Source organism: Serinus canaria, chromosome 24 (genome assembly GCF_022539315.1).
Source record: "Serinus canaria isolate serCan28SL12 chromosome 24, serCan2020, whole genome shotgun sequence".
NCBI lineage: Eukaryota > Metazoa > Chordata > Aves > Passeriformes > Fringillidae > Serinus > Serinus canaria.
This window is the reverse complement of record NC_066337.1, coordinates 5,765,494-5,778,846: the sequence shown is the minus strand read 5'-3', so window position 1 is coordinate 5,778,846 and position 13,353 is coordinate 5,765,494. Positions and strand designations below refer to the sequence as shown.

Here is a 13,353-nt window from a genome sequence, read left to right as displayed (position 1 = left end):
GTGCTGTGGGTGAGGCACCAGATCCCTCCAGAACCTTCTGCCAGCTGGTCCTGGGACACAATGAATGAGGGGTTTGAATATTTTGATTTATTTTGAGATAAAAATAAATATAATATCCCTCCAGAACCTTCTGCCCGGAATCTGGGTCCTGTTTCCCTTTGGAATTACAGGAATTGGGAAGTGTTGGGGTTACTGGTGGGAGAGGGGGAATGCTGGAGGATTTCTGCCATCCTAAAAACCAAACCAGCAACAAAACCTCCCCAAACTTCTCAGTTTCCTGCCTAATTTGCCTTTTCCACCACGTCCCTTCTGTTGTGAGCTTATTATGAACAGAAAAGCACAGAAAAAACCAAGTTACAGCATGGAATAAATGTATTTATTGCCAGGAGGGAGCAGTGGAGCAATGGAAAGCAATTAACAATGCAATTAGTGGATAATTGTGGTAGAATACACGGCAGGAGCAAGTTCATCTCTGAGTATATTGAATAAATGATGCCTGTGGGAATAGCTGAACCCTCCTGTCCTTTCACCTGGATGGTTCCCATGAATAAAAGATTAATGCTGGATTATTAAATGAGAGTTTTCTACGCTTTTTAAAGAGAAAATTCAGGGTTTTATAAGAAATCCTATGAGAAAATTCAGGGTTTTTTAAGAAATCCTGTGAGAAAATTCAGGTTTTTAAAGAAATCCTGTGAGAAAATTCAGGTTTTTTAAGAAATCCTGTGAGAAAATTCAGGGTTTTATAAGAAATCCTGTGAGAAAATTCAGGTTTTTTAAGAAATCCTGTGAGAAAATTCAGGTTTTTTAAAGAAATCCTGTGAGAAAATTCAGGTTTTTTAAGAAATCCTGTGAGAAAATTCAGGGTTTTTTAAGAAATCCTTTGAGAAAATTCAGGTTTTTAAAGAAATCCTGTGAGAAAATTCAGGGTTTTTAAAGAAATCCGGTGAGAAAATTCAGGGTTTTTTAAGAAATCCTGTGAGAAAATTCAGTTTTTTAAGAATCCTGTGAGAAATTCATTTTTTAAGAAATCCTTGAGAAAATTCAGGGTTTTTATAAGAAATCCTGTGAGAAAATTCAGGGTTTTTAAGAAATCCTGTGAGAAAATTCAAGGTTTTTAAGAAATCTTGTGAGAAAATTCAGGGTTTTTAAAGAAATCCTGTGAGAAAATTCAGGGTTTATAAAGAAATCCTGTGAGAAAATTCAGGGTTTTTTAAGAAATCCTGTGAGAAAATTCAGGTTTTTTAAGAAATCCTGTGAGAAAATTCAGGTTTTTAAGAAATCCTGTGAGAAAATTCAGGGTTTTTAAAGAAATCTTGTGAATAAATTCATTTTTTTTTTCCTTTGATGGCTGCTCTTCCCTTTGCTCAACACTCTGCCTCCTCCTCGTGATGTGGGAGCTCTTGGTTGGTTTGTAATGAAAATCCAGGGCTGGCTCTGACCCTTCCATCCCACAAATGGAAGCTGAGCTAACCCAAAAGTTCTCCCTTAATTGTCCCCAGAGGAATGAAAAGTTCAGTGGGAAGAGATGGGAGTTAAAATGCAACCAGACAGAAGGGTGGGCAGAGGTGGAGGGACAGAGAGGAAAAATATCCACAAAACCTGGGGGAAAAAGGGAAAAAGGAAATTCCAAAGATTGTTAAAAGATGAGGGAAAGCTTTGGAAGGAAGAGGATGAGTTCTGCAACTCCTGATGAGGATAACATAAAATATATATATATATATATATATATATGTATTTAATGGGATACTGAAAGATTGGGAATTGTTGTGTCTCACTCACACTGGAGGAAATAGAAAAGAGAACTCTTGAGCTGTCCAGGGCATCAGAATCACAGGATATGACCCCAATCCCATTGGAATTCTCTTCTCCAAGTGAATTCACCTTGTGCAACGTAGCTCTTGGAGCTTAACACTTCAGGAAACCCCAGAACACAAAAAGAACCTTTTTTTTTTTTCCTTTTTACAAGAAACAAATGCAAAGGGTTTGTTAAAGCATTCCCAAGGATGCTGAGTACTGATCCCTGGATCCTGCAGTGGAATCTCCCATTTTCCTCCACAGGAGACACCTGAGGAGCTGCTGGGTCAGGGTTTGGGTTGGTTTTAGGTTCTCTAAAAGTAGAATTGCTCCCTATGTAGCAAACAGGGAAGTTTCATAGAAACCAGCAAACTCGCAACCAGAGGTTAAAATTCCACGAGGGTCAGTCTGGGAAGAGATAATTGAGAATAAAATTGATCTGGTTTGTAATAATTCTACTGAGTAACTTGGTTTTCTGGCAGTACAGGAGCATTTCAGCTCCTTGCTATGCTCCCAAATTTCTTTTAAAAAGATCCTTAGAAGCTGTTGTGCTAGATTTCAGTTTTACCAAGGTAAAATCCTCTGTTAGATCTCTTGGAAAGGAGCTGGCTTGAAACATTTTGTCCCAGACTTCCCCTACAAATCCATTGTGGGTGCAAAACTCTGATTGCATCAATACAAAGTTTGGTTTTTGTGGAAGGAACATGCTCAGCACGATGCTTTAGTTTGGAAAAGCTGTGAGACTGCCCCAAAGTGTGACCACTCCAGCCTTGGCCACATTCGGAGCCAGACTGCAGAAAATATTAAATATTTATAATATTTGTGCTCTGAATTCCCACAGCTGGTGTTTAAAACGACTGAGATTTTCAGTCTGAACATTGGATTTGGAGTGTACGGATTAATTCCAGGCTGAAACCCCCAAGAGTGGACCCTGGATGGTTCAAATCTTTTTCTTGGGCTGAACACCTGCATGAAAAATCAGCAGAGCTTCAGCCTGACCTGGGAGCTGAGCAGAAAAGCACAAATCTGTGAGAAAATGAAGATGCAGTTCTTCCTGCAGCACCCAGCACTGAGTGAGGCTTTCCCTCATTTCTCATTTGCTCCTTAACTCTGGCTCCAGGTGGGATCTTCCCAGCAGTCAGTCCAGGCCACGATGTAAAATATTCTGAGTTTTGGTGTGTGTGCTCTGCAGCAGGTGCAGGGGATGAGAGCTCTCAGCATTTCCCTGCAAGGCAGCAAAGCAGCAAATCTCAGCCCAGCCCAGCCCAGGTGGGATAAATCAATCCCCTCCTTTCCTGGCAGAGTGGAAGGAGCTTTGCAGGGAGAAGGAGGGAATCCCAGGGTTGGGCTGAGGTGCTGAGCACCTTCCCCAGCAGCTCCACAGTGTGAGGTTTGGACTTGGTGGGTTTGGGGTCTTTTCCACCCTGGATGGAGCCACACAAGCCCCCAGCTACCTGAACTCCACTTCCTACCACAGAATACCTTGGAGGAGGACATCGAGGAGGTCTGAGGCTGGCAAGGAGCAGAGGCCAGGTAGGAGATCTGCAGCTGGGGCAGTGGGGATTCCTCTGGGAGCATCCAGCAGGCTGCAGCTCTGGACAGGTGAAGAGACCACAGCAGTCAATCTCCAGCTGAACTGCACTGAAATGTTTTTTTTGTTTGTTTTTTCTCTGCTGGGTTCTGGGAGAACCTCAATGAATTGAAATGGGGCTTTAAATCTGTATTTCTAGTGGAAATCTTGTTGTAGTATTACATTTACTCTGGTGGGAACTCATCTGACCAAGGCAAAAAACACCCTGGAAAAGACAGGAAAGCTGTAACTGGTTTTTTTTTTGTTTGTTTGTTTTGTTTTTAAACACTGAATGTTTGCTTAATACTGGAAATTAATCTTGGGATTAGAGAGTGCCTGTGTGAAGCAGCCCCAGTTACCTCCTGCCTGTGTGAAGCAGCCCCAGTTACCTCCTGAGGAACATCCTGTGCCTGGGGTTGATGAGTCTGCAGCAAACTCATGAGCTCTGTGTTCTCCTCCAGCTTCAGGCAGGGGGTGGAGGCTCCACACGAGTTCAGAACCTGCAGATGACAGCAAATCCTGGGCTTGCACAGGGACAGGGACACCTAAGCCAGGCTGGAGATCTGCTGGGCTTGATGCTGACCTGCAGCTGGGGCTTTGCTCCCATCTGGAGCAGGCACAGGATTCCCTCCAGGATCTGGGCTCTGCGCAGCCTCAGGAGCCTCCCGGTGCTGCTGTCCCTGGCAGAGCTCTGGGATTCTGCCACCAGCACGGTGTGGGCAAGGGCAGCACAGTGCAGGGGGGTCAGACCTGTGGGGGACAGCCAGGCAAAGTCAAAGCCAGGGCCTGAGCCCTGCCTGGAGCAAATGTCATTTTGGGCTTTGGGATCTGAGCCCAGCCTGTGCTTGGGCTGTCCCTCTCACCGTGGTGGTCAGGCAGATCCACCTCCACACACAGCCCGTGGCTCTTGCAGCTTTTCAGGACCTGAAATGAGGAATAGCCAGGTGATTCCTGACCTTTGGTGTCACCCACATGTGCCATGAAAAATCCTTTCCTCGGGATTTGTCCCTCCTGAGGAGCTGAGAGGGCTCAGGAACAAACTGCAAACAATTCTTCTCTGCTGCTGTGGGTGCAGCAGGTGGGGCTGGGATTGGTCTCTGGGGTTGTTTCTGATCAATGGCCAATCCCAGCCCAGCTGTCCAGACTGGCTGGGGCACAGACAAACCTTTGTCATTCATTCCTTTGCTATTCTCAGCCAGCCTTCTGCTGGAACCCTTCCTTCTGCTCTTTTAGTATAGTTTTAATATCATAGATATCATAAAATAATAAATCAAACCTTCTGGCCATGGAGTCACCTTTCTCCTCTCTTCCCTCATCCCTGCAAACACCACCCCACCCTGGCAGTGCCCAAAACACCCTTTCCTCCCCCAAATCCCCCTGTAACCACACCTAAAGATTCTTAAGAAATAGAAGTAAAATATCTTTAAAATGTAATTTGGGGAAAAAAAAATAAGAATAAAGCAACAATTGTAGAATACCTCTGGCTTTCTAAAAGGACAGGGTGTGAAAGGACATCCCAGAAAAGCCCTAGGTGGAGAAATATGAAGATGGACAGACAGAGGCTGGGGTAGGGAGAGTGAATTGGAGACTTTTCTTCTTCAACATCGTGTTAATTGTTCACCTAGACTCACCTTTTCACTAATACCCTTTAAAAAAAGAAGGTGAGCTTCTTGGCTCCATAAGCCCCGGGTTATTCCCAACTCCAGGAGGTGCAGGAGCTGCCTTTAGTCCACCTTGGCCCCCCCAAACCCCCAATTTACCTGCAGAACCCTCAGGTAGCCGTCCTCTGCACTCAGGTGCAGGGCAGTTTTCCCAAAATAACCCCAAATTTACCTGCAGAACTCTCAGGTAGCTGTGCTCTGCACTCAGGTGCAGGGCAGTTTTCCCAAAAAAAACCCCAAATTTACCTGCAGAACCCTCAGGTAGCCGTGCTCTGCACTCAGGTGCAGGGCAGTTTTCCCCCAAAAATCCCAATTTTACCTGCAGAACTCTCAGGTAGCCGTGCTCTGCACTCAGGTGCAGGGCAGTTTTCCCAAAAAAAACCCCAAATTTACCTGCAGAACCCTCAGGTAGCCGTGCTCTGCACTCAGGTGCAGGGCAGTTTTCCCAGAGCTGTCCTGCTGGTTGACGTTGGCTCCCAGGGAGATCAGGTCACTCACCATCAGGTGCTGGTTCTTTTCTGCAGCAAGATGTAAAGCAGTCTGAGAAGGGAAGAAGGGCACAGAGTTGCAGTGAAAGGCAAAAATAGTTTTAAAAACAACCCCAAGATTTTTTAGATAATGAAGGAGGGAGTTGGGATTTTGGGGTTCCGTTCCCACCTGTGCTCCATCACTCCCTCCCCATTCCCGTTTTCCCTTCTTTCCCAGGACAGTCAGAGGATTCTTGGGGCTTGGCTGGGGTTTCAAAGAGGGTTGCAGGTGATAAAAAATGATTTTTTTTTTTTTTTTTTTGTGGCAAATCAGCCTCCTACCCTTTTCTCTGCATCCTTCTCGTCGATCTTGTTGAGGGATGCAAACCTCTGGGCCAGGGCAAAAGTCAGAGCCCTCCTTCCCTGGGCAACAGCCTTGTGCAGCAGCCTGGAAGAGAACTCAGTTGGGAACACTCAGAAGGGAAAGAGAGAGGGTGAAAACCCCCCAAAAGAGAGGCTGAAACACCCCAAAGAAGTGGTGAAAACCCACCAAAGGAGGAGGTGAAAACACCCCAAAGAAGTGGTGAAAATACCCCAAAAGGAGGGATTAAAAACCCCCAAAGTGGTTAAAACATTCTAAAGGAGGGGTTTAAAACCCCCCCAAAGGAGGAGGTAAAGACACCCCAAAGGAGAGGCTGAAACCCCCCCAAAGGGAGGGGTAAAAACACTCTAAAAGAGGGGTTAAAAACCCCCCAAATGAGTGGTTAAAACACCCCAAAGGAGGAAGAAAAAAACCCCAAAGAAGTGGTTAAAACACTCTAAAGGAAGGGGTAAAAACACCCCAAAGGAGTGGAGAAAACACCCCAAAGGAGGAGGTAAAAACACTCTAAAGGAGGGATTAAAAACACCCCAAAAAAGTGGTGAAAACACCCCAAAGGGAGGTGTAAAAACACTCTAAAGGAGGGGTTAAAACCACCCCAAATAAGTGGTTAAAACACCCCAAAGGAGGAAGAAAAAACCCCCCAAGAAGTGGTTAAAAACCCCCCAAAGGATGAATTAAAATATCCCAAAGGAAGAGGGAGAGTGCATTTTGAAGCATGAAACAGTGGTGCAGGAAAATGCTGAAGTTTTGGGATGTTTGGGTTATTTCTCTCTGCAGTAACAGTTCTGATGCTGATTTTGTCTGCAGGATTTCCTGCTCCTCCCTCCTTGCTGTGCTCCCGTTCCTCCCCAGGAGCAATCCAGGGTCCCTGGCTGCCCACAGTCCCTGTTTCTGCAGGGAAGAGGGTGCAAGATCCCTCAAAACTGAGGGAAAGGAAAATCACTCGTAAAAGGAACAATTCCCATTTCCCAAAGAGAAATTCCCCCCTGGAATCGAGTCCTGGGGAGGAGCAGAGCTCCATTTCCTCTCTGTGCTCAGTCTCACTCCACTGCTGAAAACAAAACTTTCAAAGCTGTAATTCCATTTACAAAATTCACTTTTCTACTGAATTTTATCCAAAAAGACTCTTTGTTTATTGTTTTTTTTTTTTCCTTGTGAATTTGGGTGTGCCTTCCTTTCCCCAGGGAGGAAAAATTAATGCAGGCATTGATTGTATTTATTTATTTGTTGTAAATTTTACTTATTTATTTGTTCTTGTAGAAAAATATCCTTAAATATGGCAGAACTACTCTGACACTTCTTGCTGTATTTGGGGTTTTTTGGGGTGGTTTTTCCTTTGGTTTTGGGTTTTTTTAGGTTTTTAAATGGATTTTTGACCCTATTTTTCACCGTTCAGTAGAACTCAGAATGATTTTATTTATTGGAGTCTTCTTTTGAGTGTAGAATCTTTATAAAAGTGATTTTAGGAGCCAGGAAATTTTTGCTTGTGAATGATTATGGATTTCTTAATTGTGATCAATTTCGTTCCTGCGTGAGAAATTTTTGTGTATATTTTAAAAAATGTCAGGAAGTTCGTAAATAGGTGGATTATTTGTTATTTTCTGAGTGACATAACTGCTGAAAAGTGAAGTTTGATTTTATTCTGGCACTGGAAATCGTGGTTCTGAGTGGAATGTGGCACTGCAGGGAAGAGCCCAGGGCTGTGCTTGGTTTTCCCTGTGTGAAATTTTCAATATTTTCAGTCTGGGACAGGAATTTAACTCTTTCTCCCCAAGATAATGAATAAATCACACCATGCTTTCTGTCAATCTGATTTACTGCCAGCTATCCCAATTGACTTAAACTGCAGGGACATTAATTAGATAATTTAATTTTCTCTTTTCTCCAATGCTGGTTTTTACTGGAAAATCTTTGTTTTCCTTTCCAGCCACTCTCAGTTCTTTGGGAGTCTGTGCTCCACTTGGTGTTTTTGGCCAATCCTCCCATTATTAGCAGCTAATAATACAAATAATTACCCTGAGAGTGTTTTTGGCATATATTTTTTTCAATTTCCCCCAGTTTTTGGGTTTTTTTTTTTGCTTGATTTTAATTTTCCTGTGAATCCCCACCCACCCCTTCACCCTTAAATATTTGAACCCCCTGAATTTATGCTGCTCTCAGCTGTAGCTCAGGAACATCACTGCAGACATGGATTATTTCTATTTTTGATATCTGCCTCAAATTCCGTGTGTTGAGTCGAGCTTGAGCAGAGCAGCTTTAGGTCAGAGGTCAGAGCAAAGTGATGTCCCAGGGGACAGAAATCCAAGGATTTGGACAGGAAAACCAAGGACCTGTTGCCATTTTCATCAGGAGCCAGCAGCTTTTCCTCTGGGATGTTCCTCAGCAGATTTTCCTCCCTGCGCAGCTGGAACTGGAAGAAGGAGAGGGCAGAGAGGTCCTGCCTGGGGAAGGAGTTTGGGGTCAGCCTCGAGTGTCCCCCCACATCTGGAGAGCCCCTGGGAGCTCCCGGCAGCATCTCTGCCAGCCTGGGGAGTGCAGGTGTGTCCTGGGATGGAGAATTCCTCAGGGGACATTCCTGGGATGGAGAGTTCCTCAGGAGACATTCCTGGGATGGAGAATTCCTCAGGGGACATTCCTGGGATGGAGAATTCCTCAGGAGACATTCCTGGGATGGAGAGTTCCTCGGGAAATCTTTGTGGGGTGCAGAATTCCTCAGGGGATCTTCCTGTGGTGCAGAATTCCTCAGGAGGCATTCCTGGGGTGCAGAATTCCTCAAGAAACATTCCTTGGATGGAGAGTTCCTCAAGAAACCTTCCTGGAGTGCAGAATTCCTCAGGAGGCATTCCTGGGGTGCAGAATTCCTCAAGAAACATTCCTGGGGTGCAGAATTCCTCAGGAGACATTCCTGGGATGGAGAATTCCTCAGGGGACATTCCTGGGATGGAGAGTTCCTCAGCAAACCTTTGTGGGATGGAGAATTCCTCAGGAAACATCCCTGGGATGGAGAATTCCTCGGAAAACCTTCCTGTGGTGCAGAATTCCTCGAGGAGCCTTCCTGGGAGCTCAAGGGACCATCCTGCACCCACCAGCTGCTCCCTCCCTCGCCCGTGCTGGAGAACATTCCGGAGCTCTGGATGCTCTCCTGCCGGCCGTGGAAGGGAGGCTCTGCCTGTGCCCGCGGGATGGGGTGGAAATGTCTCCCCCAGGGCTGGGGCTGAGGCTCTGCTGGGCCCTGCAGGTCCCCAGCTGCCTCCTTGCTCTGCCAGCGGCAGCTCTGCAGCTCCCGGGAGAATCCCTGCCCAAACCCGTCTGGCCCGGGCTGCCGGGGCTCCTCCCCGAGCTGGCTCTGGTTCAGATCCTCCTGCAGCACCTCCACCAGGATGTCGAGGTCCTCCAAGCCTCTGGGGCTTTGCCCAGCGCTCTGCTTGCTCTGAAACAGCAGCAGGGAGGAGGGGAGGGGAGGGAGGGGAGGGAGGCAGACATGAAGTGTCCTGTTCTCCCTGGGTGATAGAACAGGAATTCTGCCCCAGGAGCCTGGCACAGAGGGGTTCAGGGTGTTCTGCATACCTGTCTAAGCTGTTTCTCTGTATAAGGGTGAGATCTCCTCTTCTCTGCTGGAAACAAAAAGGGAAGGAAAGGTTCAGGGCTGAGGAGGGGCACAGGCAGAGCAGAGATTCCCATCAGTCCTGCCCCAGAGAGGAGCCAGGTCAGCCAGGCAGGGCGGTGATGCCCAGCTGGCATGGAGGGGACCAGCAGGGAGCCCTGGCCATGGCCAGGAAGGGCTCTGGCTCTCTGGGAACCTCCCAGGGATGGTCCCACTGGAAAAGGAGGCTCTGTTACCAAGGGAGGCGTTTCCAAACCTGTTTTTCCTGAGGATCCTTTGGCTGCCATCTTCACTGACGAGGCTTCCTGAGGAGACAAAACCAGCCAGCTTCAGTGTGAGGCTCTCAGGGAGGAGAGGATGAGACAGTGGCAAGGATGGTGACCTGAGCAGAGAGCCAATGCCTCCTGGGCTGTGGGCTCTGCCCAGCAGGGGCTGCAGGCAGAGAGAACTCCATAGGTGGGGAATTCATGGCACCTTCATGAAGATCTTTCCAGCAGCCTGGGGGTTAATCAGCTCCTTGGGCTGTTTTTGCAGGTTCTGGAGCAATATTTTTACTGTTTATTGGGCCATCTTTGCCTTGATTGAAGGATGTACAGCCCCCTTGGCATGGAGGGGCTCCTGCTGTCCCTGCCTTGGAACTGTCCCTGCCTTGGAACTGTCCCCAGCCCAGCCCTCGCTCTGTTTGAAATTTGCTTTATTCTCCCCTTTGAAAAGCACTGATGGCTGGAAGAGGCAGCAGCTGCAGTGTGACCCCTCCAGGGTGTGGCTGTGTGCCCCAGGGTGCCCCAGGAGCCTTCCCAGCCCCGGGGGATTTCTCACCTTGCCTGGAGCTGGGTCCAAGCCTTTGGAAAGTCGGATTTTCCTCAGCAATTCCCGCACTGGCATCTTCACTCTCACGCCCATGTAGCGCTTCTGAGGGGGATCAGAGCTAAGTTCAGAGTCTGGAAAAGTCACAACACGGTGCTGAAAGTACCAGGATTGTCTGGGCTGTTGGGGAAGGGTGGGAGGGCGAGGTCAGCCTGGGGAGTGGGCTCTGATTCCCACCTTCATCATCACTTCTGGGAAATTTCCACATCTCCCATTTCCATTCATTCCCTTAATGAATCCCTGCTCAGTGTTCCTGGGTGCCACAGAGTGTGGATTTGCTTTTGGGGAATGTGTCAGCAGTGTTTAGGTCTCTGCCCCTCTCACACTCTGGTTTTTCTGTGATCAATCTGCCTTTGCACTTTCCTGTGCTGTGGTTTGTGAAATTGTTATCAGTGCAACAACAAGGAGCAGAATTTGTTCAAAATCAAGGCAGGGATGCTCTGTCCAGTGGCTCTCAGTGTGCCTGGGAGTTTTTGTGTGTTTCAAAGAGAAACAATGATTTTCTGGGCTGAAATGGAACAGTTATTTGAGAATATCCCTCGCTGTCCAAACAGGCTCTCTCTTTGTCAAAACAAGCTGCTCTGTGATTGTTTGTGTTAGTTCTCCTTGCATCCGTGCCTGCATCCCCAAACTTGAAAGACTTGCCCAGATTAGGAGCTTAAATCCAGTGGCTTTTGAAATAGCTTTTATGTAACTCTGGCACTCACCTCCTTGCTGTGTGGGTCCCCCTGCCTGGAGAAACCTCTATGGAAAATTCATTCAGCAACAGGTATTACATTAAAAATCACAAATTTCATGCACCAGACCAGGCTTTTCCCAATGAAACAGACCCTGGAGGGAGCCCCAGCTCCAAGGGAGGCAGAGAGAGCAGGGAGAAGCTCTCTGCTCCCACTGCAGCTCGTGGCAGGAGGAATGAAATATTCCTTGGGGATTAAACACAATTCAGGATTGAACAGCACAGCAGCCTGAAATGAAGGAGGTGCATTGGGCCAGCAGCTCCTGGGGCTGGGAAATGAACCAGGAGGGGGCTGAGCCAAATTCCTGACCAAAATCTGCGTGTGGGATCTGGCTGGGCCCAGGAGGGGAAGCAGGGGAGCTCAGCAGTGGGAATGGGGCAGCTCCTGGTGAGAGGAATGGGGGATTTGTCTGTACAAAGCAGCTCTGGGGGATCAAACCAGCACTGGGAGGGAAAAGGAACAGTGGGAAGGATTCCACTGAGTGATGAATGGAAAAAGAGATTTGCTGTTACAAACAAACTGTAGGTTTGCTGAGAAATGAAATGAGACATTGAGAGATGAAAGAAACAATGGGGAAGGAAAACCCCTAAATTCCATAAGAATTAAAAATGAAAAGGGAGGGTTGTACATTGGAGGGGAATCTCTGGGATCAGGTGTTCTGGGGAGTCTGAACCTCTCAGGTACCTCAGAAATGGGGAAGAAAAACCCCTAAATTCTGTAAGAATTTAAAATGAAAGAGGAGGGCTGTACATTAGAGGGGAATCTTTGGGATCAGGTGTTCTGAGTCTGAACCTCTCAAGTGCCTCAGAAATGGGGAAAGAGAGAAGGGAAATGTGGCTGGAAATTGGGATAAAAAGGAGGCTGCATCCTCCAGAAATGGGAGAGACCCCAGGGGATGCCCCATGGCCTCTGCCTTGATTGGAATAAACCAAAGGACTCCTCTGTCTCCTGTTTGGACACAAACCTCTGGTGTTTGTGGGTGAATTTTCCTGACTCTGGGATGGCTGAGAGCAGCAATCCTGGCAGGGGAACCAGCCCCACAAGATGTGGTTTCTTGTTGCGTGATTTTGTTTCCCAGCCCTCCAGCAGGAGGGAGCAGTCCCGAGCAGCAAATGGTGCCTTTGGAATGGAGATGGGGCTGTTGTTTTGTGCTGAGATTTCTGGCACCTCTCACTGAATAATCAAAACACTGAGCCCTCGAAAAGCAGAGTTTGTATCTCAGACTGTTCTAGAAATTATCCTTTTTTTCATAGATTGGTGTTTTGGCAAGGAGTTATTTACTGTTTGAGAGTATTTTAGGGGTTTCTTTGAGAAGCTTTATAGCGAGGCAGTGAGGTTGCTGATGTGTTGATATCTGGGAAGAGTTTCCAGTGGCAGATCAGGCATTTCCTAGGAACTGAAGGACTCTGAAAAGGCTGTGATTCACCAGCCACACTCTGCTGTGACTTTGAACTGCTCATAACCCAGAAGGTCACATCTGTTCCCCTGAAACTTGCCATTCAGAATGGAAACGAGCAGCAAAGCTGGAGATGGGCAGAAACGATGGGATCTTGGGCATCCTTTGGAAAGCAGGGGCAATTTCTGCCCTCAGCAGCAAAACCCAGCAAAACCCAGCCCAGCCTGAGAGGGGGAATGTGCTGAACATCCCTGGGATTGCTGGGCTTGGTGCTGCTCAGAGCCCCTGGGCTGCACCAGCGGGGCCAGGAGCACAAAGCAGGAAATGGGAATAAAGGTTTTTCTCTTACCAGCAGCAGCAGGCATCCCTGGAGGGTTGCAGGGAGGAGGAGGAGGGTGGTAGATCTTGGGACTCGCCACGTTCAGCTCGGTTAATCCAGAGTCTGGCAGAGAAGGGCTCTGCTGGAAGCAGCTCTTGGGGCTGGCAGTCTCTGCAGGCAGGGGAGATCCCTGGCCTGGGCTGTAGCCACAGATTTCACTCTCGCCCATGCTTTGGCTGACAAGCAGCTCGGGGCTCATGCAGACTGTTTGCAGCATCTCCCCTGTGCGTGTGTGCAGGAAAAGGTGAAAGGGGGGAGGAAAAAACCCTGTTCAGTTTGCTTAAAAAAAAAAAAAATTAAAAATCAATCCAGTATCACATGGAGACCGTGGCAATGTAATTAATCCTCCAGAGTAATTAGCTGAGTCCAGCTTCCCCCTTGTCTTTGGAGCAGCAAGTTCCAGCAGGGGAAGAACAAAACCAGAATGGAATCCCAGCAGGCACTGGAAGCAGCTTTTGAGAGTTTCTTGGCTGCAGTTCTGCTCTGCTCTTTATAC

At 47.5% G+C, this 13,353-nt stretch overlaps 1 protein-coding gene and 1 long non-coding RNA gene across 6 annotated transcripts; one reads left to right on the top strand and one right to left on the bottom strand.

The window, feature by feature from the left end:
* Nucleotides 1–364: 364 nt before the first annotated feature.
* LOC127060428 (uncharacterized) lies at nt 365–1,273 on the top strand. Its single transcript, XR_007779488.1, has 3 exons — nt 365–705; nt 737–988; nt 1,205–1,273. It is a non-coding gene; the product is annotated as an uncharacterized LOC127060428 (long non-coding RNA).
* Nucleotides 1,274–2,887: 1,614 nt separating this feature from the next.
* On the bottom strand, nt 2,888–13,318 carry LOC108963271 (NF-kappa-B inhibitor zeta-like). 5 transcript variants are annotated; one of them, XM_050983619.1, is made up of 12 exons: nt 12,828–13,318; nt 10,298–10,419; nt 9,735–9,783; nt 9,442–9,488; nt 8,205–9,304; nt 5,835–5,940; nt 5,419–5,565; nt 4,228–4,288; nt 3,948–4,114; nt 3,724–3,864; nt 3,277–3,388; nt 2,888–3,019 (listed from the first exon to the last, which is right to left on the bottom strand). In XM_050983619.1, exons 1-12 carry the CDS (start codon nt 13,072–13,074, stop codon nt 3,009–3,011), a joined length of 2,310 nt encoding a protein of 769 aa, XP_050839576.1. In that variant the 5' UTR covers nt 13,075–13,318; the 3' UTR covers nt 2,888–3,008. The 5 variants fall into 5 exon arrangements, 4 of the variants coding, with proteins under 4 accessions (XP_050839576.1, XP_030089361.1, XP_050839577.1 ...); XM_030233501.2 differs by having other exon boundaries at nt 3,754–3,864; XM_050983620.1 differs by having other exon boundaries at nt 9,442–9,485.
* Between the last annotated feature and the right edge of the window lie 35 nt (nt 13,319–13,353).